The sequence below is a fragment of the Coccomyxa subellipsoidea genome (genome assembly GCF_000258705.1).
Source record: "Coccomyxa subellipsoidea C-169, whole genome shotgun sequence".
Taxonomy (NCBI): Eukaryota; Viridiplantae; Chlorophyta; class Trebouxiophyceae; family Coccomyxaceae; genus Coccomyxa; species Coccomyxa subellipsoidea.
Genome location: NW_005178038.1, coordinates 2,441,697 through 2,465,709, shown reverse-complemented (window position 1 = coordinate 2,465,709; position 24,013 = coordinate 2,441,697). Strand labels below are relative to the sequence as shown.

The 24,013-nt window shown below is 51.0% G+C and overlaps 1 protein-coding gene across 1 annotated transcript; it reads left to right on the top strand.

Moving 5' to 3' along the window:
• Positions 1-926: 926 nt before the first annotated feature.
• On the top strand, positions 927-23,915 carry COCSUDRAFT_41138 (hypothetical protein; the record flags this gene model as incomplete). The annotated part of the gene is made up of 39 exons (XM_005649349.1): positions 927-1,028; positions 1,653-1,943; positions 2,223-2,358; positions 2,711-2,839; positions 3,234-3,341; positions 3,679-3,817; positions 4,119-4,167; positions 4,422-4,552; positions 4,827-5,009; positions 5,315-5,471; positions 5,816-6,043; positions 6,573-6,803; positions 7,083-7,237; positions 7,656-7,787; positions 8,278-8,371; positions 8,588-8,664; positions 8,892-9,030; positions 9,473-9,652; positions 11,823-11,881; positions 12,193-12,385; positions 13,585-13,677; positions 13,911-14,137; positions 14,520-14,560; positions 15,909-16,018; positions 16,368-16,565; positions 17,012-17,276; positions 17,651-17,798; positions 18,171-18,290; positions 19,087-19,326; positions 19,610-19,723; positions 19,985-20,123; positions 20,650-20,886; positions 21,057-21,122; positions 21,382-21,589; positions 21,951-22,126; positions 22,412-22,505; positions 22,673-22,702; positions 22,847-22,923; positions 23,664-23,915. The coding sequence occupies 39 exons, from the start codon at positions 927-929 to the stop codon at positions 23,913-23,915; spliced, it is 5,748 nt and encodes a 1,915-aa protein (XP_005649406.1).
• Between the last annotated feature and the right edge of the window lie 98 nt (positions 23,916-24,013).

Sequence of the window (24,013 nt, the reverse complement as noted above, 5' to 3'; positions counted from 1 at the left end):
TGTCACCAGCCCAGCCTTTGACACCTCCACCTATGACGACAGCCTTGCTGACAAGTTAATCTACCTCAACAGAAATGGTATGCTTGCCTCGCTCCCATGCATCTAATTGCCTTGCTTTGGGGATATTTGCTCTCAACCATGCCCTTTGTTTAAAAGAAATCGCAGGAAGCATCATGCACCTGCAGATTTCTAGATCTGTGGATGCTCAAAATCATGCATGCAGAATGTGAGCAGCCCTGTAGTGTCACTGCACCGGTACTACTTCTCTCAAATTCGCACTCAAGCTCCCAGTCATATTGAAATTTAAAGGTATGCAGGTGCGCCTTCGCAGCTGCACACGCCAGCTGGCGCCAGTGTGCAGTGGTCAGACATAGCCTCCCAGCGCAGCGAAGACAGTGTCCAGTCATCTGCAAACAGCTCGCTGCAGGGACACAGCAGACAGCCGTCCCGAGTCATGTTCCATGTCAATGAACTGGCCCATTGTGGGCCCCCCTCCGAGGCTGCATCTCCCATGCGAGCGCCTGAAACCCAGCCTTGGATTGAGGCTGCTGGTGATAAGTTTGATGGCCAAGGGACTGAGACTCCTGTGCTGCGAATTAACAGCTCATCCTCTCACGCTAAGAGTGGCAGCCTGGTGTCACCAGGTAGGAGCTTCTGCATCTCTGCCACAAATTCAGGATCTTTATATTATTTCGAGCATGACAAGGAACCCCACTTCTTACATTGTAATGTCCCAATGACAACACCGGTGACCCCGCATGCTTGGCAGTGTCACAACCACACAAGCTGAGCAGCTGTGAAGCTGTCCACCAAGCCTTGGCTGAGTGGCCGTACACCCTTATTTGCACACTGACAGTATGGGCCATCACCTGCTGGTGCAGGAGCTTCTGCTGAGAGCAAGCATGTGCAGAAGAGTGCGACCAGTGATGCCGGCTCTGACAATCGCACCGCTTGCTCAGCAGCTCCAATGGCCACTCCTCGCCTGGAGAGAAGCTCTGCAGAGGCCTTCAGAATTGCTGCCTACCCAGGTCTGCTCGTGTGCCCCCATTTTTGAACATTTGATATTGTGGACTTTCACACTTTGCAGTAATCTGACAATTGTTGGAGGACTTACGTGCATATTTCACATATGATGGCACCCGTGCGCAGGATACGAGCAGTGCAAATGGGTTGCACTCAGCAGTTGCAGATGTGCTTTCTTGCATTTTGAGATGCACATAGCAGGTAGAAGTGCATGTGAAACGAGCTTAAGAGTGCATGCATGCGTTGGTACAGGTCTGCCACGGCGTACCTCTTCAGCGCACTCTGGCTACCCAAAAGTGCTCTGCGGAATCACCCGCGCAGTCCCCGCCCTCACCAGATCTACTCCTGAGCCAAAAACGAAGACGGGTCCAATGCTTGACATCACGGCCAGCTCGTGCAGTACAGCAAGCACAGCCGTACACCCTCTTTCAGAGGCTGTCAGCCCCAGAGTGACTCTGCGCATTGCAGTGGACGAGGCAGGGGACAGTGTCAAACTCACTTGTTTGCACCCAAGCAAAGATGGGGAAAGCTTCCGCACTGCGCAGTGTGTAGCAGCCAAGAGTGACCATGACTCAGACGGTGAGGGTGCTGCTAGCGAGGTCGGCAGTCCATCGTCAACTTCCGGGCAGGTGCCCTGCAGCTGCGCGCGCTCGGGGGAAGCTTCCCCGCGGCCGGAAGCTGGCGCCACATCAGCATCGGGTGACACGGCCGCCAGCTCAGCGGCGGCGGAGCAAACCCACGAGCTGCTGCCGGTTCTGTTGATGCCCCTGAGGCTCAAGGGTGATTACTGCAATGTGGCGGTGCTCAATGCGTCGGAAGCCACCCTGGCGCTGATGCGCAAGATCGATGACAAAGCGGATGAGGTCGTCGTTGACGATAGCGAGGTCATCCGGATCCTCAACGGCCACATTGGCCGCCCGGTGAGCGCTGTCTTTCACCTACCAATCTGCACTTGCATGCATGCACGAACTCTATTAGCTTGTTTCCAAAGCACTCACACGCAACATCATACCCCGGTAAGAGAACAAGTGGATAGAAGACATGTTCCAGCCCTTGCGGGCTATGTGCAGGAGTACAGCACATTGTCATGACACCAAAGGAAACAAAGATCTGCTTCTACAATTCAGTCCTGGTCACAGCATCTCAGTCTGCAACTATGGGGGGAATAGCAGGTTTGGAATAATTTAATTGATACTCAGGATGACACGACGCGGTTGGAGACGGTGATCCCAATAGTGCGTATCGGCGAATTTGTCGGGTCGGCGGAGGCTCGGGCCGAGCATGTGAAGGCTGTCATGCTGACCTATCCCCGCACAAACGCCATCATCATGCCAGGTCAGACCTCTGTGCATATATTTTCTTCTTACAGCATATTTGTCAAATTGCTACAGACACCTTACCCGCCCTCAGATGCCCACAGAGGTTCTGTGGCAGAGCCATGAAGCAGCCATGCACAGCACTTCTAACAGACAGGGCATTCTAAACAAGAATAAGAACAGCTTTCTTACTATCAACGTATCAACTGGGGCTTGGTGTAAATATTGGCAAATGAAGGGTGTCTGGAAGATTATAGAGCTCAAGGCATGCCGTGCTCGGCTGCATCATGCGAGGAGCCTTGAGCCAAGAAGCTGCTAGCTGCCTGATCCGTGATGTGAGTTCGTATTCAAATTTAAAACCGCATGCGCAGGCGTGGGCATGCTGTGCTGGGGCCTGCTGGCGAACGTGCGCCCGCTGGTGGACCTGTACGAGTACCTGCTCAAGTCCTCCACCGACCTCGCGCGCCCGGCACCCCCGGCGCGCAAGTCGCGCATCCTCGGTGCGTTGCCTTTCAGTTTTAGTCATGAGATAGCAGTGTAGGACATGACAATAGCTGTATAGGCAAGCTGTACATCAGCCTGGTCACACGCGAGAGCCTGTCAAAGAGAGGAAGTGCACGCAGTTGAGTGAGTGATATACAGTAGGCATGCAAAAACTTTTTTTGTTATGCCTGATTATCTGATTACCTGCGTTGGAGCTCCTAAGAGCCTGAAAATCCTTCAAGAGCATGCAAAGCAACCCACCGAGATCTGCACTGAGAATGGGCGACCAGAATGCATAAGAGAAGGCCTGGTAGTCTGTGATGACTGTGTGCGCATGCTGACTCGCGAGTGACAACAGATTTGCCCAGATATCTGAAACTGAAAATTTAGACATTCTTGTCTATGCTGCAGGCATCTGCCGCGCGGACACTGCTCAGGAGATGGAGGCTGACTGCGCCAAGCTGAAGGGCAAAGCCTCCGAAGACGGCAGTGCCGCCTCCTGCTCCGACTACAGCTTTGGTGCGCGCACATCTCCCTGCAATCAAATGCAATCCTCTGAAAGCTCAGATGACCTCTTCCGATGGCCCCTGCATGGGGCTTTCTCTCACATGACATGCAAAGCAGGGACAGCCATCTGCTCAGATCCAAACGCAGCAACGTTTGCATGCTGCGCAAGCAAACCAATGCTTCTGGCAGACAAGGTGCAATCTGGGAAAGTACTAATGGACTAGTACTGACCTGCAACCTATGCGCGTCCCAAGTCTCTTCCTCCGAAATGCTCAAATGGCAGTTGCCCCACCCAAGAGAAGAATTGTAAAGAGCAGCAGTGAGAGTGGTTGCATGGCATGTGACGCAGACATAGAGGAGGGGTTGGGAGGGGATGCTCCGGAGACGGAGGCGGAGCGGCCGGTGCGGTGGAACCAGCCGGCAGTGGTCATCATCGCCTGCTGCATCATCCTCGGCGTGCTCGGCTCCGGCATCGGCTACGCCATCAGGTGACGCCTGCCGCCCTGCTCTGATAAATTTTGTCAGACAGCCTAAAGGGTGCCTGAACTAGTGCACATGGTTACCCGGGTCTTCAGTACTATAGGTGTGCGTGGCATGCAAGCAGGGATGTGTAAGGACGGGCGTTGCTCAAGCATAGGCAGATTGAAGAGATATGAAACAAAATTGAGAGGTTCAAGTTGAGACGCAATATGCAAGCGTGCAAGGAATTACGGTAGCAGAGAACAAGTGTAGGCAGGAATGTACTGCAGAAATCAAAGTGCCATGGCTGAGTCCACATGTGGGTTGCAGGGAAGCTGTGGAGGACGGTTCCTGGTGGAAAGTTGCAGCGCGCATAGCGGTGAGTGCACCTTACACTCTACAATGCTCCTACTTTTATATATAAATTTCATGAGAGTCTTAGCTATACTTGGCCACCGAATGCCTGGATGCGTGCTGTGCATGCATGCCAAGCCCTGGGCAGAGAAGCGTGCGTTGCGATCGCAGTTACAGATTAAAAAGGTTGCTGCATGCACGCCATGTCTGCATGCAAGCCATGGGCAACACGTTTTTGCCCTGCCAGTCCAGCTGAAAGATATTGATGTGCTGATGCAGTTCATGCCGCTGATTTCCGTGTTGGCGATGTTTGGAGTCATAGCCATCGTGTGCTGCATCATTGTCACCCTCGGGCCCATCGCGCACGTTGAGAGAAACTCCAAGACCTACTCGGCCGTCAAACCCCCCAGGTAACTCCCTCGCCCCTGTTATTCCCCTTTCCTTTCATTTTCTTCCCTTCCCTTCATCCCTTCATTCTCTCTGCCTGCTCTTCGTTTCTTGAACCTTGCCGCCACCGCGAAGTAGTTTGATGTTTGTTGAGATTTTCAAGAGTATGCATGGCATTTGAAGACTCAGTCCCTACACCCCTTTCTTTACTATTTTGATTCCACAAATTGCTGAGTCGTCAATCTTATCTCAGAATTTGAAATTTGATATTAAACGTTTGAAACTTTTAAAACGCAGGTGGAGGGGGCAGCTGCCGAGGGTGACGGTACAGATGCCGGTGTATTTGGAGGGATTTGATTTTGTGATCAAGCCGAGCATCTGCTCTTTGGAGGCGGCCATTGCCGCGTACCGGGCAGAGGGCGGCTCCGCATCCATCTTTGTCAATGACGATGGGCTGCAGCTGCTCAGCAATGAGGACAGGTACAATCCTCAACCTCCCAAGCACGCATGCATGCATGCATGTTCCTTGCGAAATGTTGCTGGACAGAACGAAGATCAATCTTGTCCTATCCTGTGCATTGATGCGCTTCTTCTTGTAATGTGACCGTCTCTGCAATGATAGGAACTGGGCAGGACCAAAAGTCACACCAATTCAAGGTTTCTTTTGGCTGTAGCTAAGCAACAGAGCTGGAGGTTTCCCGTTAATTTCATTGAGACAAGAATTGGCTTAGAGTTTTATAGTTTGCTGCTCAAATCTCGAGTTGAGAGGAGGAATGCTGGTGCAGGGAGGAGCGGAGAGAGTTTTACCGCGCGCATGACATCGGCTATGTGGCTCGGCCGCCGCACGGGCAGGCCAGGTTTATGCGGCGGGGGCGCTTCAAGAAGGCGTCCAACATGAACTACTGCCTGGAAGTCAGCCGCCAGGTGGAGGACCTCATGGCGGTGAGTCACCTCCCTTTGCTGCTGTTACATCATAACATTGTAATGCATTTTCAGATAAAAGTGCTGAAGTGTTGTCACCGGCCTCAGATTATGCGAATTAACGAAAAAAACATCATTGCATCATGCCAAGTCTGCTGCCTTTTTCGCACTGTAAAAAGCACCCTCCATTTCCGCTGCCACACATGGAGCTTGAACCTGCATGCCCTTCGCATGCAGTTCCTTTGAAGTACAGACAGATCAACCATGTGCTCTCATGTGGACACGTCTGGCTGAGCTGGCTGTCTCCATGGAAGCAATACCTATATCCGCCCTTGAAGCTCTGTTTTGGCTGCGCATGCATGCAGGAGAGCGGCGTTGACCAGTACGAGGCGCTGCAGGCAGTGCGGCTGGAGACGCAGGTGGCCACGCCGGATCAGGCGTTCCTGGCCGGGGGAGATGTGCGAATAGGCGACTTCATTTTGTTAGTCGACTCCGACACGCGGGTGCCGCAGCACTGCATGCTGCCAGTGGTCACCGAGCTCCTGATGTCACCCAATGTGGCTTTCACGCAGCACTTCACCACCCCCCTGCAGGTGCTCACATGCTCCCTTTTGCGTGTGGTAGTTCACAGCCAAAGCAGGGGTTTTGCAGGGATGTTTCAGGGCATGGGGATAACCCTTGGCAAAGTTCTAAAGGACTACCCCTTGGCAAAGATCTAAATCGGCGAAGTTGGCAAAGTTGATTTGTTTTGGAGGGCAAAGGTGACAAAGTATTTAAGCATGCATGCTGTGCATGCTGGAGACACAAGGGTCAGGCCTGCAATTTTGGAAATATATCTGCAGTGGGTTGGGGAGGCGTACAAAGCAACAGCTGCTATTAGAATTGTACCCATTTGGGATCCCTGCATTTACGGAGAACACCAACTGTCTGTCATATTGGAGAAAACTCCCATCCACACCATCAAGTCCCGATATATCTGAAGGCCGCTTAGCATCAGCTATCCCCAATTGAAAAGGAAAGCGCTGGTTCGAATCCAGCAGTGGCCATTACCTTTTTTTCGCCCTTTTTCCTTCTTTTTGTTTGCACACCACGATATTAACCACCGCATGCAACTTCCGACAGGTGGCGCACGACTACTTCGAGAATGCGATGGCCTTCTTCACGAACACAATCTACAATGCGATCATGGTTTCCGTCTCGGGGGGCGATATATCTCCCTTAGTCGGCCACAACGCCTTTCTGCGCTGGAGCGCCATCAAGGAGTGCGCATTTGTCGACCCGGACGATGGCAAAACTAAATTCTGGTCCGACGTGCATGTATCGGAGGACTTTGACATCGCCATGCGCTTCCAGGTGCATGCCCACTCTGTTCCATAGCGCTCCCAAACATTCCGTACCTTTCTTGAGTATTTTGAAGACTTGAGAGACTTCTGCACTGCATGCGGTGCGAAATTCCATCTGGAGTCTCGCATGAATGTGCATGCAGCTGCTAAGCTACAAATATGATTGTCCTCAACGGCCGACTTCTTGATGAAGTGCAATGCTGTGTGGGCACGAGATCACATCAAGAAGGAAAAGTGATCAAGACAAGATGGTCAGATGGTGACATTCCTTGCACATATATGCGCGCAGGTAAAGGGGTTCATAGGGCGTTACATAACATACACCGGCCCCGACTTCAAGGAGGGGCTGAGCCTGACAGTGCACGATGAGATCACGCGCTGGCGCAAATATGCTTTCGGCTGCTCCGAGCTGGTCTTCAACCCACTCAAGCAATGGATCTACAGGTGCTCCAAACCTTCTTCCTTTGTTCTTCCCCAAATCTCACTGATCAGACCAGTGCTGAGGCCTTGCATGCATCCATAGTTGCACCATTCGGTCAGAACACTTTTTGAGGACCGTATATACGGCCGAATATACGGTCATACGGTATTAAAATATACGGAATACGGTCAAAACCGGCCTATTTTGGCCCAAAACACCGAATATACAACCAAATATTCACCGTATGCCGAATGGCCGAATCCGTATGGTGCAACTTCTGCGTGAATCTGTTACACATGCGCAATCTTCAGTCCAAGAAGCAATCTCAGCTTCTCTGGCCGGGTAACTCCAAATGTATGCCCCTTATCTGTTGATTGCATTGTTGAAGCCTTCTACCTCTGTCAAAGTCAAAAGCTCACAACATGTCTGTCAAAATACCAGGGGCCCGCTGTCGCCGCTGTTCCGGCGATACCTGGCCAATAAGTGCACGCCGGTGACTAATAAGGTCACCATCGTGGCTTACATCTGCATCTACATCGCCCTCGCCATCTCCTGGCCAGTCGCCTGCCTCACGTGAGTTATCCACATAATAGGTGTTCTTCATGTTATTTCATTACTACATGCTTTTCCTGCCAAGAGGCAAGGTGCTTCCTGCAGACAAGCTGCAATTAAACGTTGCCACAATCCTACCCCTTGTTGGACTCGCCAGATCCAAGCAAGACCCAATCAACCGTGGGCACGGTGCTCAGTATTTGTAAAAATCCCCGCCAGCCGGGGCCATAATAGGTGTAGTCATTTGTAATTAGTGATCCTTGATTAGCAATGAGACATTTGATATTACCCCAAGCATACTTTCCCAGCTAGAAAAGTGTGAAAAATAAGGAGTATGAATTTCCAAGCTGAGTGAAGTGCTCTGTGCAAAGCGCTGCTAAGGCCCGCCTATTGGAAGTGATCTGTCAATTTACAAAGGTACGCCTTGGGTACCACGTGTGTATAACAGGTTTTAGGGTGTAGGAAAAGGGCCAATATGAAAGAAGGGATTTGAACGCTGGGGTTCATGCAGGTACTTTCTGAACAGCAAGTGCGAGTGGTATGCAACAGCGTTTGAGGGCACCTTTGAGATCAGCATGACATGCCTGGTCGTCTTCTCCATCATGGTGGGGTCCTCTCTCGCTATTGCAAGCTGCACATGCAGGTGCTCTGCTTTAGTCCTAGAAGCACAGCGTTTGCCAACAATAGATGCTCTAGTTTCCAAGATATTTGATGTACCTCGCGGTAAGAATAGCTGGTCATCATGGCTGCAGAACATCTGCTGTTATGTCATTGGACTGGCCCTCAATACTCAGTTAAGACGAGGGACTGCTGTGCTCCAGACTCCCATTGGGAACACCTTCCTGCTGTACCGCCTGGGAGTCACCACCGTTCTGAGGGGCGCTTGGCTCAACATAAAGTGCGCCTGCCTCCCTCATCCCATACCAGGCTCTGTTGAACCACATTCACGGATATGTAAGCACTTGCTGCTAGGAATCGAATAGCAGGTTAAAAAAAGCAAAATGTTGTCACAAGTCCTGCAGATATAAACAGCAGGTTCTAAATAGCAAAACATGTTCCAAGTGCTGCAGACAGTCTCCCATGTGGCAGGTAACTCGCAGTAATTCTGTGGTTTCGATGCTGCAGGTATGTGATCGTGTTCTTCTTCTTCTTCAACGGGCTGAGCTTTCATCTCTCAGCTGCATTTGCATCGCACCTGCTAGGATTCCGCATGTCTTGGGGCAGCACCAGCAAAGAAGTCATTGACACCAACTTCTTCAAAGAGGTGCGCGCCTGTCAGTTTTCTCATGCCATCCCATGGTGTGCATCTATTAGGATTGGAAGCAGCTTCAAGTCAAGGTTTATACAGCCAATGTCAAGTCGGACGTGCACACTCAAGCAAATACCTATGTCCACCCATCACGATTGATATTGGTCAAGTAGTGCTCCTCCACAGACAACCTCCGCTCTGTCCGGTCGAGTCAAGACATGTATCGGTTGTTGTCTAAAGTGCTGGGTTTGTCTAGGATCTGGCGAGTCCATTACCGGGTGGAATGTGTGGCAGCCTTAACCTGCAGCTTCTCTGTAGATGCACCCTGCCTCTCTGGCGGGACCAACATCTTCTTTCAGTACTGTACAGCGTCTCAGGGTTCAAAATTTATAGTCAAAATCTGTAACCCCTAATACATTTACTATAACATAATGCAACGTTTCGCTTGTGCATGCAGCTGAGGGCCACTTTCAAGAACTACCGGTCGATGTACATAGTGTTCACGGCTCTGGCGCTGATGATGGTGGTGATGACCGGGGTGATCCCCCACACTTTACCGCCAGCCTGGCGCATCAATGACGCCATCCTGATGTGCCCCCTCGCCTTCCTTATCGGTGGCCACCTGCTCGCCCCCTTGGTAGGGGACCCTCCCACCCTTCATGTTTTTGACAGGCTAACTCAAGATTACCTAAATACTTACTAAAATTTCTTTGTACCTCTGGATTTGGACAATGGGGTGCTATGCCCAACGTAGGGGTCTAGATACAGGACCCCCTCATTTGGAGACCTCAGAGTCACAGCGCCTACGGCAAGCTACTATTTCTATCAGCCCTTGCAGTTGCTCATGCCTTGCAATGCACTGACAGTCTTGTTGTTCTACTGCGCAGGTGCTGAATCCATCTATCATGCGTGTCAAGTTCTGACACGAAGGGACTCTACTGCTAGTGAAAGGAACTGCTGCAGGTTGACTTTACTCATCACCTTTGCTGTCCTACAAAGCTTCGATGCTGCCAAACACTTCATGGTGGCCAGCAGACCTTACAGCATCAGGCCATTTTTCAGTTAGTACGGTAGGCATGATGAAAGGGTGACTCATGATAGCAGACCGCAGCTGCAGGGTCCAGTAGAACTAGCGCAGAACAGATCGAGCCGCACCTTAGCTAATAGGAGGGACATCAGTCATAGCAGCTTATTTGCACTTCACTGCCTTCTAGCTCGTCCAGGAATCCTTGCCGGATGTTGCTCCAATACGAGCTATTGCATCCAGCTACAAAGGACCTGCACATCATGTTTGCTCTTGGATCAGTCAATTGCAGCTCACATAGTGGATTTCCTAGGCTGATGGATATCATCAGCCATGATTACGAAGATAGCTTTGAGAAATCATTTGATCGGCCGGGCACTCAAAATTGCTTTCTGGAGCCGCAAAGTTTCCCTTGGCTAGGAGCTCTAGGCACAAGTGCTCTAGGATTGACTAGGTGCTATGAACTGCATCTGCCCCGGAGGATCACCTCACTCGATCCGCTTGCGAGGGCCCTTACAAAAGATTAGTAGAATGTCTTGTGCTCAAAGGGACTGCGCGAACATGGGAAATGAACAGAATGAAAATGAGACAAACTAGGATATTCTGTCAGGGACTGCACGTTTTACAGAACTTTGCAGTATGCAAACTCCTCGATCTACAACAACTGTAGATTGCATAATGAATGCTGACATCATCGATTGGATTGGTCGTGAAGCCGCAGTCTTGTCCATGTGCCACTTGGGATCAAACGAGGACATTTCTGGGAGCTCTGCGTGTTACCTTGAACTGGACGGCTCCGATAGGGAGTTTCAGGATACAATGTGAGTTGATCAAAGCCTTGCAAATGCATGCATGCAGCAGTGGCAGCCTGCAGCTGCAGCTGCAGCACTGAGCCGCAGCTTGCTCTCAAGAGCATGTTATGTGCGTGATGCTCCTTGCAAATGCTGCCAGCGCAGGCATGGAGTACTTCACTGTCAGCCAGCACACTGCAGATGGGGAAAAACTGGTCCCTTTTGTGGGAGGTCTCAGAGAGCAGGCAGCCCGCACGGTGGCAGCCAAACACAGTTTTATCGTCACAGAGAATTTTACAACCGGAGTCTTTAACAGCAGGTCCTTGCTACAGAGCTCCAGAGAAGGTCAACGGGTGCAGCTTCCGGCTTCCAGGCAGCTGCCGTAATCGAGACAATGTTTCGATACGACAGAACGCGTCTCTTTCATGCGGTCCTGAAAGGTCTCGTCTTGACGAACTGTTGCCATGTTACGAAAATAATGGGCCGTCGCAGGTCCCTGATCCAATCTCTGCTCCTTCTTTCACACTTTATCGATGGCATTTATTCAGCATCGGCTCGAGCCCAGCCATACATTGTGGCGAGCGGTAGAACATTTCCGGGCCCAAAATCATCAGATGGGATGCTTAGGCTGCCTCAAGTGATTAGCTGGTCCGCAACGAAGCTGTCGACGAACTTCTATGGCAGCCATGTCAGTCTGAACTTGACAACAGCCTCGCATGAGGAAGCCTCGCTCAGCCTGCAATTCATGGGTATCTATATGCCTCTGGAGTTGAACTTGATCGGCCCCGTCAACTTGACGCACACATGCTTGGTGGGAGTGCCAGCTCTTCCGTGCATCGTCCAAGGCATGCCCGTGGGCAACTACAGCCTAGCTATCAGAAAGGCACGAAGCCCCTTCTTTCGCTCTCAAGCTCAAAAATCACTGTATAGAAGAGATGCAGCACCTGGGAGGCCCACAACCGCTAAGAAAATGAAAAATTCTGTTACTGCAGGTCAGCGAACCCCGCTCTGGTGAAGCAGTTCTGCACTCAATTGACATCGGCAAAGGCAGGTAAGGCCCACGCATCACTGAGCTGCAATTTTGCCTGAAAGAATTTCCGTTGCAGACCCAACTGTGCATGCAAGGCAGATTGTTGCGCCGACACAAATGTAACTCCCTTACTGTGGGAAACTAACGTGTATATATAGTCAAGTGTTACAGAGACCAAAGAAAGAGTGTGTGCCACAATCAAACACATCACTAGTGCAGCTAGTGCAGCAGAAATATAATAGCTGACTAAGTGTTAGCGCAACAATTTAACTAATTGTTTGATTTGAACTGGAATGATTACGATTTTTGAATTTAATTTGCGGCGCGGGCAGGTTCCTTCCCGTGGAGCTACCAGCAGAGCTTGCTACCGGGCGCAGGATCTTGTTCATAGGCGACTCCTTTACAACCGGGCTTGGGAATTTGGGCCATTCGACATGTGACCCGTCTGCCGCAGTCAGCTCGCTTGAGAACTCTTTCTTCACCTATGCAAGCCTGGCTGCCTCGCAGCTGAAGGCTGACTTCCAGGTGAGCACCAAGGGCTTGATATAATACCGCCTTGCGGGCATGATGAAGCTCTACTCATCCCATGGAAAACAGCTTGTAACATATGCTTGTTGCTATAGGTGAGCAATCCTTGCAATATACCAAACATGGGGTCTTCAAGGCAGATTTTATCCAGACATGCCTGAGAGGTCCCTGCTGCCACCTATGTGGCATGGCACTTCTGCTCAGACATGGCAGGGGTTTCTGGCTCACACATGCCTTGAGGGGCAAGCTTCTCTATAGGGATTCGATACTCTCCTGACAGGAGGATTTGAGCCAATTACCGAGGGGTCTTAACCCTTTGCTTCACACCCTTTCCCCCCTGGTGATCAGGGGATCGTTAAAGGTGGAGTCAGTCGATTAAGAGTCACTAGACCGTTCCTCTGGGTAGGGCGGTCAAGCCCTGATGCCTTCAACATAATGTTGCGCAGGGGACCCTAACTAGTTGTTCTAGTAAATAAGTTAGTTTAGAGTCCCCTGTGTTGCGTGCTAGCAGGCCAGAGAGCTACCCTTTTTATCTGTATGGCATGTCTAGAGGATGTATCACCGTCACCATCTTTACATAACCTACTTTGTAGTCACCGCTGCTGTTACTGTACAGCGTATTGCACATGCGATCAGGCAGTCTGCTGAGGCAATAAATTATTTTCTTGACTGTGCAGCTGATTGCCTGGTCGGCAGCGGGAGTGCAGTTGCAGACAATCCTCAATGCGTCGGGCACTCTGATCGCTTATCCAAGCATCCAGGGCGATAGAGACACTCCAAGGCTTGTTGGACCCCCAGCAGCACCCTCCCTGGTGTTTCCCACTGACCCTCAGCTCTTCCAGAGGGCAGTCGCAGGAGATCCTGCTTCCACCTACAACCTCTCCTCATGGATACCACAGGTTGGGCTTCTGAGATAAATCATGACCTTCGATTGCCTGATTGCTACCCTTATTTTGGTAGAGCCCATGCGTTTCCTTGCTATTATTATTATTATTTTGATTGTTATTACACGCTTTTCCTGCCAAAAGGCAAGGTGCGTTCTTGCTTGCTATTGCCTGTCAGGTTAATCGAGTCCAAGGTCTTTCCTTTTGCAAGCATGCAGAGCAAGAGCCTGAGGGAATCTCTAGAGCCTCACATGTTTGCCATGAGGGCACAGAAATTTCAGGGGCCAATGTTTTGAAGTGATGGCAATGCAGGTGGTGGTCTTTGCCGGGGGCGTCAATGACTTTGCCACGGGCGCTCCTGACGAGGTTTCTTGGGTTGACGGCTATGCAACCTTCATCCAAAATGTGAGGATTTCTTCTTATCGGGTTTAAAAATGCATTCTCTGCACCTTATTTGTGACATGCTGCGCATCATGGTCCAGTCTAACTCCAAGCTCTGGAAGCTTTGTCTAGCCCATTCCCTTACCATACATACACACACTAGCCCTTACTTTCTAAGAGCATCGGGGCAAGCTCGCGCCAGCCATGCCACATCAGCACTGTTATGCCAGCTCAGCACATGACTAATCATCGTGCAGGTGAGCGCGACATACATTAATCCAGACATTGTGCTGGTGGCGCTGCCCTATGTGGCTGCCCTGAGCGGGCAGCCGGGCAGCCTGACAGCCGGGCAGGGGCCAGCGGGGGAATCTTCCGGTGCATATCAGTCCTACATGGCGCGACTTTTCACCAAATTGCAAATGCGAAAAGCGCCGCGTGTGCATTTTCTGGCCCTCAGCACTGACGGGCTGGACCCCTCAGACTGGTGCGGCCTTGCATGGCAGTCTTCAAAGCTAGTATATTTGAATATTTATTTCTTCCTGCCAGGCTGATATGACATCTTCTGACTTGTCATGACCTGGTCATCCCTGCCCCTGTCATCGTGGCTGCGGACATCAGCATTGCAGCGCTAAGGGCTGCAACGCTGATGTCCGCAGGAGCTGCAATGCTGATGTGGCGGCATTTTGTCCTCAATGTATGCTGCTTACCTGAACGCTGGAAGGTTTCTTGCAGCGTTTCAAGCCCAGATGTGCAGGCATCAACGCGCAGTTATGTGACGTTGCACATACAACGAATTGCAAGGTGCAGTCGCGCAATGCTGCTGGAAAGACAAGGAATTCAAGTCCAATTCCTGGGTGTGCATGCAGGTGTGAGTTCCACCCAAATCTGGTGGCCCATGAGGTGATGGGTGCGCAGCTGATCGAATTTCTGAGGGCAGTGCTGCCGAAATTTGTGACGGGCACCTTTCCAACGATAACAAATATATCTTCTGCCTGAGAATCTAGCGACACCAATATATCAGCACGCCAAAATACTGGGGCTCAGGAAAAGCATGCAGGCAGGCTGCATGCAACTCAGAAGGCTGCTGCCTTTCAAAGAAATAGTATAGAACTCCTATATAGTTACAGTTGTATAAGTATATTATAGTGCAATCTCTTTCTCATCTGCACTGGGTGCAGGTGACATTCTTTTGGCTATTAGCTTGCCTGGTCATTTATGTACAGTGTGTTTGAAACCTGCCTGACACAACATGACAATGCTGGCGGGATAAATCTTTCCTTCAGATTGGGCCATTGGTCACATACCCAAGACATTATTAGAGATTGCTGCACATTTGCGGCCGGAGTGCTCAATTTCTTGTTTCCTTGAACCTTGTCCGTCTGTAGTCCAGTGTCTGCATAGTTGTCTTGGAATTTTGTTTGTGCCTTGTGTGTCTTTGCACCCGGTGGTGCCAGTGTGCCCTGGAATAGCCTCTCTGGAGAATTATTATATGTGGTTGTTTGACCTGCTCGAGTTTGCTTGGATTCTTTTTGCCCTGCCAATTTAGGAAAAGGCACGTTACATGTAACCTGTGATATTGGGGCACACCCCCCGCGCTCGCACCTAGTCCGCCTTGCAATGAACTTTCAAAGCGCGAATTGTATCAAGATGGATGTAAACACAAGAAGAGAGGCTGCTCTGCAGTTTCGAGAGAGCGCTGCAGCAATTGGCTGGTTTGACGCTGAGGATGGCGTCCTCCTGCTGCGAACGGCAGTGGTCAATGAGGTCCTGGTGTCAAGTCTCTGCAGCGAGGAAGGCACTTCGACGACTGAAATTCTGTACAGTATGGATCTTCAGGGTGAGTTTTTCGGCCTCTCTTGAATCGAAGTCTCGTATAGTCAAGCTCCGGCAGCAGGGCAGTTGCCCATCTCATACTGTAATGCATTTAGAAATCGGGGTTCAATTCCCCTCCACACCTTAATTACTGCTCAATATTAGTTTAAGTGAATCTGACAGCTGCTTAAGAGCCCAAGGATCCACGTTGTCTGTGTGACGCCGGTTTAACCTGCTCAACGATCTGGCGATGCGCTTTAAACAGCCTGGACCAATTTGCCTGGAACATCTTCAAGGGCGTTTTATGCAGTCTGTTTCTCCACGTAAGCTGCAGGCACGAATTTGATATGCGGCTGATTCGCGCGGATCGAATTCGCAAGCGTTGACTGGGCACACTGGTCCGCAACAAATTGACAGACTTGCTTGTTTTCTGGTGCGAGCAGGGAGGTTCAAGCACACAATCGACAACGGAGATCCATCGTCATCGACAGGAAAGACCACTTCTCCGGACCCCAGTCTTCGAGTCTCCAAGTGGACCCAAGCTTTCTTTCCTGTGAGGCATACCTCTTGCACAGATTCACAAACAGTCGTCTGATCCCAAAAATATCTACTGCTGCTACCATTCCGACAGAGTGCCCCTCCGACTGCCTCTTAGCATGTCCCAAACATGCACAAGATTTCACCTGAAAGAGTGGCCCCAGCTGGCGGGGGCGGTGTAAGTACTGAGCACCAAGCCCACTATTGAATGGGTCTTGCTTGGATCTGGCAAGATCAACAAGGGTTAGAACATATGGTGGGCTTTACCTGCAGCTTGTCTGCAGACGCACCTTGCCTCTGTAGGATAATCATGTAGTTAGTTAGGTAAAAGAGTTGCAGTGACATGGGCATCCTTTGCTTTGCAGCCTTTCATTCTGGGCGGTGATGGAGTGCAAGCAGCTGCGCTGAATGCCTCCAAGCAGCTGAGCAGGGCTATCACAGAAGGCCTCTCCTCGTGCAACCCACACCATGCACACCGACCGCAGGGCCTGGAGGAAACACACCTCAGCGTTGTGCTGGCAGACCTCGGCCCAGACTTTTGCACCCGGCAGTACCAGTTCCTGGTGATTACTCATTCCTCATGAGCCCCTTGCTTGCCGGAACACTTCCAAAAATACATGCTGAACCCTTGCTGTCTCACGGCGTGGGGGTTTGTCTGTTTCATGTCTAAGGCCAGTGAATCAGCCATGCATAGCTGAGTCTTCACAGTTGCGAAGGCCTCATCGGCACATGTGCAGACGTGCATGCAAAACTTGCTTGCCTACATTTTTTTCAAGAGCTGGGTTCAATTCTTGCTCGTACTCCTCAGCAGTAAAAAACCAAGCTCAACTGACTTTAAAACTCCTCACTACCATGATGTATTGCTCCTTGGCCCGCAAAAGTTGGGTTTGGCAATCAAGGAATAAAAACTGTTATTAATAGTATTACACGCTTTATCTGTCAAGAGGCAAGGTCTGTCCAGCAGACAAGCTGCAGCAATCATTATAATAAATATCAATGATATTTGCAGGACCCTAGGATTGATGATGAGTCGCTGGAATGCAACATGCTGCTCGTCCGCGCATGGCGCGACTCGGCCGACCTCGGGGCGCAGATACGCTCGGCGCTGCTGGCGCGGCCGTCCGCCAACGTAGTCATCCTCGAGTCAGCGGGCGTGCTTGTTTTGGCGCCCAGCCTGCCCAGCCTGAACAGGCGCATGGCCGCCGTGGAACGCCTCCTCCTGGTTGCCACCGGCGCCGCGCCGCCAAAAGAGGCGACGCATAGCAGATCCAAAAGTGAAGCTACTGGTGTGCAGCCTTCCAAGCTTTGTTTTGAGACACTCCATTGCAGTGTCTGCTGCGCAACTTGCATGAATTGTTACTGTCAAAGAGGACAGGAAACGCTGTGCATACCGACTTCAAGACCTGAAATTTTGGGTCTCTTAGAAAGCCTTTGAGAGCCTTTGGGAGAGTCTTTGAGAGAGTGGCGCTCATTCAGCACAGTGAGCTGACAAAACTTAGGCTGCAGCATTCTTCACCACATGCAATAGATTTACTGAGTGGATGATGTGTTGCGCACGGGCTTTCATGGTTGGAATGGCAAAGATTCCAGGTGGCGTGCGATGTTATGGCCTGAGAGATAGGCTAACCCTGTGCGCGCTGCGGTGCAGAGCTGCAGACGCTGGTGCAACGGGACGACACGGCCGCGGACCTGCAGCCGTCTGCCGCTGCAAAGGATGGAAAAGATGGGGCGCTCAAGGGCAATGCCGAGAAGGACATTGAGGCCGGCAGCTGCACATCAGAGGAGCCAGCAGCAAGGTAAATGGGCCGAAAAGTTGTCACGTAGGATACTAGGACAGCGCACCTGCAGCTGCGAAATGTTGTTGTGCATGATGGGGGCATTGCATCTCTTGATATGAGGCCCACCTTTGACCTGCGGTGTCAGGCCATTTGAGGAAAGTGCATGCATACCCAGGACCCTCCTTGTGATACCCTTGATGTAGAAACACTCTTAGAGCTCAAGCAATGTCATTTGGTACATCCTGGCTTGCATGTAATCCCGAAAGGTCCCTTTGATAATAACAGTGTGTTTTTTGCAGATTCCATAGTTCACCACGTGCTCTTGGCAGCTAATCACTCATTTGTTGTCATTTGTTGACCTGCGAGTCCCATTGTGCACCTGTAATTTAGGGGCCGGCCGCGGGAGGCGATGCTGGTGGTGGTGGCCTCGTTGGGCCTGGCCATGTTCATCATGACATGGGCCCTCGTCAAGGCATTCATCAGCGGAGTCAAAGGAGACACCAGCTCGTGGTGCGCGCCCCACTATCCTCGGCCTAGTTATAATTTCGATCCTTTTTCTGGTGCAACAGGATTGTCTCTTCGCCTGACGTGTCATGAAAGCATTACAGCCTTGACCCGATTGAGCCCAGAGGAGCCTCACGAACGGCTACAGGATACAGATCTGCGGCCCGCCGGATTGCTGCATCGATGCGGCCAAGCCGTTGCTTTTCGTTCGTATGTCAGCGAATTAATTTGAATCCAGGCATGTTAAATTGCAAGTTGTGCGGATCAAACATCCTCACATGTAAATGTGACCGTCTAAATGAGGTGGAGGGTACGAATCCTGAAACCCACGTCCTTTTTGCTTTTTTTTATATATTTTATCCCGACTAGCTTCCGCAGTGTTCCTTCTGTCACGACATATCATGGGCCTGATTTGTAACTATTTTCCCTCTGTGTCGACCGCACATTTCATGAGGTGCACTGTTGCATTCAGCCAAACAAAACTGGTCCCATTTTCTGCAAGCCAAGGGAGCGTCTGTTTCTGCTGCAGATTGCTGCTGTAGAGAGACCTCAGGCTGCCAGCCCCAACTCTCAACTAGAGCGGTCTGCATGTAGGCTCTTGCTCAAAGAAATCCTACCCTCTGAATGTGCTATTGGATTGAGCTCCCCAGCTCGTGTTCTTGCAGCTCTATTTGCGTTTGGGCAAATCAAGCCCCATTTCAAGCTCCAAATCAAGAATATGGGGCACAACAATGATGGCCCCAAAGTCTCAGGTGCTCCTCTAGATTGGGCGGACTAATTTTCACTAAAATCTTCTGCGCAGGATTGTGTTCTCGGTGCTGGTCTGCACGACGCCGCTGTTCCTGGTGGTGATGCTGTTCCCCTGCTTAGTCATCGTGCGCTCCACGCTGTGCCTGCTGGGCTCCGTCCGCCGCGCCGAGTCCAACTCAGCCACGTATTCTGGCCTGCCCGGCCGGCCGCGGCCGGGGCCGCTGCCGCGCGTCACCGTGCAGATGCCCGTCTTCATGGAGGACCTTGACTTTGTCATCAGGCCCTCCGTCATGTGCGCTGCCTACTTTCACTCATATTAAGTGTAACCTAGTCTTCTGATTTTTGACACTGATAGGGAAAGTGGCCATCCAAAGGGTGGTTGTACCTCTTCTCAGGGGCTTTATGCACTCGTCAATGGGCAAGGTGGCAAATGGCGCAATCATTCTGAGCCTTGCGCTTGTAGAGGATATTGCACACTACTAATGAGCCCTGGAATCAGTAACACAATGTGCCAGCTCAATGCCGAGGCAGATATTTTGAGGGAGGTTGGATATCAAGAAGTACTGTGAGTGCAGGTCGATAGAGGCGGCGGTTGAGGCGTACAGGGAGGCCGGCGGCACCGCATCCATCTTCGTGAATGATGACGGGCTGCAGCTGCTTGGCGACGAAGCTCGCATGCGCCGCATCCAGTGCGTTGACCATCCTTTCACTGCATCTCTAGGGACCCACGTGACATTTAAACCAAGGCATTTTTGAAGGAGCTGCTTTGACTGCTTGTCCAGACATGCATGTAGCCATTTGGGCGTGCATCAGCTTGGATGCAAGCGCTGTCTTGGATAGCTATGGATATGGCGAAAAGATGATCAGCTGGGACTTTTTGCAATTGCGGAGCAAAACCGTGCAGGCCAAGAAAGCATGCATCGCAGAGAACATAGTCTATGCTGGTGCAGGTTCTACCGGCAGCACAACATCGGCTACGTGGCACGGCCGCCGCACACCAGCCGACCGGCCGGCTTTAAGCGGCGCGGCCGCTTCAAGAAGGCCTCCAACATGAACTTCTGCCTCTCAGTTGCCAAGCGTGTGGCTGCGGTAGTTTACTCACCAATATATTTGCTGACAGCTGAGCCCTGCCTGCTAGGTTGTCATTTGCGCATGCACAGCAAGATTTAGGCGCCAATGAAATGAAATTGTAGAGGCCATCTGAGCACACAGCAAATCCAACAAGTTGACCTGTCTAAGCAGCATTCCATCTTCCTCACTTCTGGGAATGGATCAGCAGTCAGTCTTGGGACGAGCGCATATCTTGCCGAGATATTTCTAATGGGGATGTCAAAGAATAATTGGGAAAGAAAAAAATCCAAGAGCAAAAAGGAGGTGGGTTTAGGATTCGCACCCTCCACCTCCTTTAGGTACGGTCACATCTACAATTGAGGATGTTTGATCCGCACAACTTGCAAATTTTAACATGCCTGGATTCAAATTGATGTGCTGATATACGAACGAAAAGCAGCGGCGTGGCCACGTGATTGGCAGCAGGACGGTCGGCACTAAATCTATTGCATGAAAAAACTTGAATTAATTTAAGCCAATCGGCTATCAAAAACTGCATGCGCAGGTGATCAAGGAGCATGGCCTGGATCCGTTTGATGCGCTGGAGGCAACGCGGCAGGAGACGGCGGCGGCCACGCCGGAGGAGGCGTTTCTGGCCGGGGGAGATGTGCGAATAGGCGACTTCATCCTTCTTGTGGACTCCGACACGCGCATTCCACGAGATTGTATCCTGCCGACCGTGTCGGAGCTGCTAGAGTCGCCCGAGGTCGCCTTTACGCAGCACCTCATCACCCCCATGCAGGTCAGCTGTTACAAATTTTGACTTCCTTTTTTTGCATTTGCATTTAACTTGTGCTGGAACTCTTGCCAGTGACACTCACAAATGACACATGCATGCAGCCTGCAAGTTCTGAAGTCAAGAGAATAAATGGGTTGCAGAGAGGTGAGGTGATAGATTTACTTTTCATGCAGGTGTCGCATGACTACTTTGAGAACGCCATGGCATTCTTCACTACCGCCATTTACATTGCCATCAAGGTGAGAGCTGGCAGTAGATGACTCAAACTTCCAGAACATTCCTATGTATGGTACGTGCCCTCTGTCATGCAAACTATGCCATGCCCTGTCCTTTGCATGCGAGGCGGCTGCCGGACCACGCATGCACATGCGTCCCGACTGGCAATTGTTTATTCAGGCAGTGAATTCATGCAGCAACCTAATTTGGCGATTCGGTCCCCCCGCAGCATCTTCAAAAGAAGCAAGCGCCTGAACATGCATGTGTGGGGTTTCCATGCAGCATGTGGTGGCGGCGGGTGACGTGGCGCCGTTAGTCGGCCACAACGCGTTCCTGCGCTGGAGTGCGATTGAGGAGTGCGCATTTGCGGATGCGGCGGATGGCAAGGTGAAGTTTTGGAGCGAGGCACATGTGAGCGAGGACTTTGACATGAGCGTGCGGCTGCAGATTCGCGGCTACATCGGCCGCTACATCTCCTACACAGGAGCAGGTAAAATTCTCCACGGTGAAATTCCAATCCAAATTCAATTTTGAACTACGGTGGACAGCTGGGATTTCAAGCAGCATGTGCTGCACGTCAGACATGCGCCTGTAGAAAGCCCACAGACACCTGAGAACCGCAGGGAAAAGACTTGCTGGAAAGTGCATGCATATAAGAACCATCAAAATCTGCATGTAGACACACGCCAATGGACTCTCCAATGCCCAGATCACACTGGAGTTTACAGTATTGCCCAGGTTTTGAGAATGTCTGGCAAAAAGAGTTAATAATAACATGACACTTGCAAATTCACTAGTGTACAGAAGTATTTGCATGCGTGCATGCATGCATAGCGCAATGCGTCGTGCAGGATTCCAGGAGGGACTGTCATTGACAATCCACGACGAGATAACGCGCTACTGCAAGTACGCGTACGGCTGCAGCGAGATGCTGTTCAACCCGGTGCGGCAGTGGCTGCGGCAGGGGATATTCTCACGCCTGTTCATCTCCTACATCACCCTGCGCAACATCCCCTGGTACACCAAGGTGCGCTGTCACCATGAGTCAGCTTGAATCACTGTTCCTTTCACTGTGTTCCGTATGTTCATGTCTCGCCACTTTTGCTTATTCTTAGGCTGCATTATTTGCGAGCCAAGCATGCTGCAGTATTGCTTCCAGTTTTCATGGGCATCTCAAAGAGGGCCTCAAAGAGCGGGAGACACCATGCGTTGAGAATATTGCCCCCCAAACATATGGCTGCTGGCAATGCAAAGACATGCTGGCGACCATATGATCAGTATTTTAGTAATACTGTCAAACTTGGTGGCGCAGGTGTCGACTATGGCATATGTGGGCACATATTTTGCTCTGGCCATGAGCTTCCCCTTCACACTTCTCAATTGCTTCCTGGCCAAGTACTCAGAAGGTTTTCCCTAGCCTTGTACCCCAGCCCTCCATTGCATATCTTTCAACAATGACCCGCTTGAAGCCCTCCATTGCCCTGCATGCTATCAGGATCAAGGATTTGCTCCCTTGGAAATCAACCTTTTAAGGATCTGCTTGATTTTGAGTCTGCTGTGTGCCCATGCGCAGCTTTTGTGAAGGCATTCCAGACGAACATAGGTGGGTCATGCAGCCTCTTCTGTCAACGTCAGCTCACTATTCAATCCTTGTCAGAGAATCTCAAAGTCCATTTCACTCGGAAAGTATGAGAAGAACGCCAGGCTGAAAGACTTTCGCTGACTGTAAGGTGTGGGTGGCATGCAGAGATCACATATGCAGTGGTGTTCATCTTTGGGATATTGGGACCGCTGGCCACATCCGTCCTGTGGTACCGCACTCAGGTGAGGCGCTGAATTGGTTCTCAATTAAGCAGCTGTACACCATTTTGCATGGCAAATTCAACTCCTGGAAGCGTGGGTCAAATGGTAATGCTGAGGGCCTTGCAAATATGTTGAATGCTGGTGTGCCCTTGCAGTACATGTCACTCAGGAAGGCGCTGCTGATGAATTTTGGCTATACAATCACCTTTGCCCTCTTCTTCAACTGCCTCAGGTACTGTTTCTTGTCTGAACTGCATGTACTCTATTCTAAATTTGATGCCCCGGCTGGCGGGGGCCCTCGGCTGGCGGGGGGCAGTGCAAATACTGAGCACCGTGCCCCGGTTGATTGGGTCTTGCTTCAATCTGGCGAGTCCAACAAGGGGTAGGATTGTGGCAGCCTTTAACTGCAGCTTGCCTGCAGGACGGACCTTGCCTTTTGGCAGGAAAAGCGTGTAATAATAACAAGTAAAAGAAATTGATGCTATCCAGTTGAAACTTGAAGGATGGCAACCTGTGACATCAGCTGTGTCCTGTGCACAGCTGGCATCTGAGTTGGGCCATAGCCGCGCACTTGTTGCGTCTCAGCACCGCAAGCTGGGGAGCCACAAGCAAGGTGAACTTCACATCTCCATTCTGCTCTTCTAGAAGAAGGAAACTTCTAGAAGTTTCCCCTGAAGCTGTCCAATGCAGACTCATGCATGTGAAAGCTGGCCATTTTTCCTAAAGACTTATGAAATGTCCGCGTGTGTCCATTTGTGCAGGAGATCAAGCAGACAAACTTTTTCAGGGAGCTGCGCTTCGTGCTGTACACCTATCGTTGGGTGTATGCTGTCTTCGGCGTTGTCATTCCCCTTGCATTTGTGGTCATGTCGGGGGTGTTCCCCTTTGTGCCACTGCCGCATGCAATTATTATGAGGAATGCCTACCTGCTTGTGCCTGTCGGCATTCTGTGCTTTGGCCACACCATGGGTCCTATTCTGCTGAGCCCGCCACTTATGCTAGTGAAGTTCTGAAGGTCCTGAAGTTTCGTGCGGAAGGTGGTACTATAATTTTATTTTTTTAGACAGCCAATAAGCCCGGTGGATTCATTGATTCCACGTGTACAGCTCGC